Consider the following 4,593-nt stretch of genomic DNA (forward strand, 5'->3'; position numbering starts at 1 on the left):
CACTTCGGTGGGAAGGGAACAGCATTCCGTGCGCCTTGGTGTTTAGTCATGCCGGCCACATGACCACGGAAACGTCTTCGGGCAGCGCTGGCTCTTCGGCTTTGAAACGGAGATGAGCACCGCAACCCTAGAGTCGGATTCGACTGGCTTTCGAGCAAGGGAAACCTTTACCTTTATGTGTGTGTGTGTGTGTTATCAGATTGATCTGATTTCTGTGCACTGAGGACAAGCAAGTCCTAGGTTACAAACTGAACTCTCCAATGCAAGAACAAGATGCATTTCTTCCTTTAGGAGGTGCTATTGTCAGAAGAAAATAAAAAGGTTTCAGTTTTGTGTTTGCATGTTGGGTGGGTATTCTGTTTGTAATAATTGTTTGGATACACTATATTTTTAATATGCTAGTTGTGATAATTTCATGCCAAGGAAAAATGTCCATAGTCATATTTTATGTTCCTAAAGTAACAGAATGACTTTCAATCTAGAAAAGACAAAATAAATGCTAATGTAGCATTTTTTTTCAATTTTTCCGAAAATTTCCGTTTCCCCCCGAAAAAACCAGGTTTTTTTCCGAGCTTCAAAATTTCTGGAAATTTTACATCTCTAGGTCCGGCCCAACAAGGTCTCATTTATGTCAGATCCGGCCCTCATAACAAATGAGTTCGACACCCCTGTTCTAAGCCCTTTGACTTCCGTGGACTTCGGAGCGGTTAACTCTGCTTAAGACTGCATTGTGAGGATGTTCACCTCCATCACTGTGGCCCCCAGGTATCTGTCCAGGTTATCTCCTGCCTGACCGGATTGTGATAAAAAGGATAAATAGAACTGAACGTTAACGGTAGATTGATGACCTCTGCCCCGGAAAGCCTGACCCCAGTGGTTTGGGTGGATGCTACAAGCTTAGGAGACAAGATAGAGAATTGTTAGATCCTTTAGTATAAATTCTGTGGGCAAGGAAGCCACCTTGTAGGTCCACCTCCTACCTGACAGGTGTAGGACTGGAGCCCCTGCAACGCCATCCCCCCAATCCACCAGGTAATCAAGTAGGTTGACGCCATGTTTGGATCATATTGAACCAGGATAATCAACAGGATCCCACTCACTTTTGTCTTCTGGCATCGGTCCTACACTAGGGTGACTGAGACCATTTCAGCAGTAACTAGATTGATAATGGATCAAGGGGAGGATTCAGTGGAAAGTTCTCCGGCACGAGCTTCACCAAAATATAGCCAAACCCAAAGAACTTTCTGTTTAATTGTGCTAGAAAGTATTTTGTTTTCTGAGTGGTGCTAGAGAAATAATGACCCCAGTCATGAGAAATAATGTGCACAAGAGCACTTCCATTTATACGGGGCGGGGGGTGATCCAAGGATGTATCTGTCTGGGCAAAGCTAATTCCTCCAGGGGTATGAATGGGGAAACTTGCATGTCGGGGTGGGAATTCTGCGCGTGTGTCAGAATGCACATATAGATTTCATGGTGTGCTGTGCAACTAATGTTAAGTCTTTCACACTTGGTTCTTTGAAGTACATTTAGTATTTTCCCCCCATCTAGTAGAATTAAACACTTTTGCTGCCTTGCTTTGACAGTGGCTCTGAGGCCTTGTTGCACCATTTAAGCGAGTTGAAAGGAATGGCATTGTGGAAACAAAAATATGAGTCTCTGGGACTCGATGTGACGGGAATAGAAGGTATGCTTGCTGGCTCACTGGCTCGAAGATGGATCACAACTTTGGCTAGCTTTAAATTAATGTTGGCTCTCTTTGCAGAAGCGATTGCCGCCGTGGGCGCCTTCATCCTGAAGGCAGACGAGCTGCTTCAGTATGTATGAATCAAGGATGTTATGTGCAGAGGAGTGCATGTTCTCTTGTTCAGTTGCTGCGTTTGTTCAGCTTGGCATTATATAGGCATGGCCTTCAGTCGCCTGCAGTCTAGTTGTATTTTCTGCTGCTAGTCCCCATGTTTTACAGTTATACTTTTCTGAGACCATGGAAGGGCGTAATTCTGCATAGGGTTATGGAACATCTTGCCTACTGATAGCTGGTGCGGCCTGGTGGCCAAGAGTGCAGACTTGAAAGCTCAGTCACGGATTCACTAAGTGACATTAGGACAAGCCGCAGTTTTCCCAGCCTCCGCTCTCTGCCCACAATACGTGGGGTAACAATACTCTCTGTTTCAAGGGGGTAGTTGAATATGGTATAAGAAGTGCACTGAATCTCCAAAGCACTACAATAAAGGAACATTTTTCAGAACACGATGTAGGATTGTTCCTGCACATTAGACCCTGTGCCTGCAATATCTGTACCTCAGCACAGCCTCTCTGCCCCTACGTTACTTGCATGGGTGCCAGGAATGCTGCAAGGGTCAAGACGGAGCTGGCCCTCTGGGACCCTGGTGTGCAGAAAGGCCTTTTGGCCCTTTTGCTGCCCTTTTGCTTAGTGGGAAAGTTCCTGGGGAGCCCCTGGTGGCCAGGAGTGGGAAAAGCCAAGCCACTTCTGCAGGGGCTGTCAGCAGTGAATGATTAATGGTGGATCACGTATCACCCACTGGTGGCAGTGTGGGAGGGAGCAGTGGATGAACTTGATGCCCATATGCGTGGTTGGCCAGGTCTGAGCTAGGCGGCTCCTGTGGGGCTGCCAGCTTGGCTTACTCCTGGGTAGGGTTTCCAAGTGATTCTTCGCTGGGAGCGGGGGGCTCCCGGCCGGCGTTGGGGTTGTGCGCGCGCACGTGCATAGCGCGCGCACACTGTGTGCGCGTCACCCGGAAGTGACGCAGGCACACCCCCCTTGAAATGCAAGTAAACACACCTATAAATCCTCCCCTATATTCATAGACACAGGGCTAGAAGAGACCCTAAGAATCATCTAGACCAACCCCCTGTACTAGGGATGGGCATGAACGGGCCGATGAACTAAAGTTTGTCACGAATTTTGGGCAGTTCGTGGTTCGCGAAGCCATGTTCACAAATGTCTGTGCATTTTGATGCAGTTCATGGTGGCTTGTGGTGGTTTTTGAAGAGCAGAAAAACAGCTGAGCACTCGGCTGTTTAGAAACCCCTGCTTTCTGCCCCCTGTGAAAAGCCATGGGGGAACAGGAAGTAGGGGTTTAAACTTTAAATTGCTCATAAACCAATATGAATTAGGTCGGTTTGTGAACCAACTTCCCAGTACATATGGGAACCACGAACCGAACTGCAAAAATGTAGTTCATGCCCATCCCTATCTAGCACAATGCAGGAAAAAACCCCCCACTCCCCTAGTGACCCCTGCTGTATGTCCAGGGGAAGGCAAAACACCTCCAGGATCCCTGGGCCAATTTGGCCTGGAGGAAAATTCCTTCCTGACCCCACAGTGGCAATCAGCATTACCCTTAACATATAAGAAAGGGCCATGAGAACCAAGCACTAACTCATCCCTTCCTGCCCTCCCTCTCATGAACTTCCTAAATACATAGTGGCTAGTTACGAGAACCCTGACCCAAATCGTCACATTGGGGAAATTTAAATTGGTTCACTTTGTATGAACTGTTTGAAATATTTGGAATATTTACATCGGTTCACATCATATAGACTGTTAAATATTGGTTGGCGCCCCCGTCTTAAGAGAAGAAGATGGTTGATATGATCCAGTTATTTCAAAAACTGTACAATTTTTTTGTAATGAGTATGATTATTTTTGGTCTTTCATACTTAGGTAATTTCATTTTATAAGTTACTTTTGAATAGGTGTTTGGTAGATATATGATAAGCTTTTCATATTAAATAGTATTTTTATATTTAGGTATTTTGATCTAGTAATTTTGTCATGGTAGATCTCTTTGGGCTTTATAATCTAAATTCATAGATCAGCTTTGCTGTCAGATGGCCATCTAGCCTCTTCTTAAAAACCTCCAAAGAAGGAGAGCCCACCACCACCGGAGGAAGCCTGTTCCACCGAGGAACTGCTCTAACTGTAATGTCTCTTAATGGAGAACGGTGCAGCTCATTCTAGCCCCGCAGTCACTACTCACAGGCACAACACAGTTCAGGTCCACGACCTCGTTTATTCAATAGTTTCCTCAATAATAACATAAGCCCCGACCTGCAGGGAAGAAGGCTTAAAAACGGAGAGAGGGAGGAGTGCCTCTCTTGATCCTTTTCAGGTGTATAGAAACAATACAACTCCATGTTAAAGAGATATACACCACACTAACTGTGAGGAAATTCTTCCTAATGTTTAGCCGAAAACTCTTTTGATACAATTTCAATCTGTTGGTTCTGGTCTGACTTTCTGGGGCAACAGAAAATAATTCCGTTCCATCCTCTATATGACAGCCCTTCAAATATTTGAAGACAGTTATCATATCACCTTTCAATTGTCTCATCTCCAGGCTAAACACACCCAGCTCCTTTTACCTTTCCTCCTAGCAGGGGTCATTTCGTAGAAAAAGGGCTAGGGGGACTCATTAGCGTAACTCATTAGCATATGCCACACCCCCTGACATCAGGGGCCCGGCGGTGGACCTGCAAGGCCAGCGGGAGTGCGAGGAAGTCCTGCCAAGGCCCTCCCTGGCCCCAGGCAGGCAGGGGTGGGGAGAGGCGGGGGGGGAGCAACTTACC

At 46.3% G+C, this 4,593-nt stretch overlaps 1 protein-coding gene across 1 annotated transcript in view; it reads left to right on the top strand.

Moving 5' to 3' along the window:
• Positions 1-1,746: 1,746 nt before the first annotated feature.
• ADAMTS13 (ADAM metallopeptidase with thrombospondin type 1 motif 13) overlaps positions 1,747-4,593 on the top strand; it is a 66,465-nt gene continuing 63,618 nt past the window's right edge. The window contains exon 1 of the mRNA XM_015414906.1: positions 1,747-1,817. Within this exon, the coding sequence (XP_015270392.1) occupies positions 1,747-1,817 (71 nt within the window). The remainder of the gene's footprint in view (positions 1,818-4,593) is intronic.

The sequence above is a fragment of the Gekko japonicus genome, unplaced genomic scaffold (assembly GCF_001447785.1).
Source record: "Gekko japonicus isolate JY-2015 unplaced genomic scaffold, Gekko_japonicus_V1.1 scaffold2812, whole genome shotgun sequence".
Taxonomy (NCBI): domain Eukaryota; kingdom Metazoa; phylum Chordata; class Lepidosauria; order Squamata; family Gekkonidae; genus Gekko; species Gekko japonicus.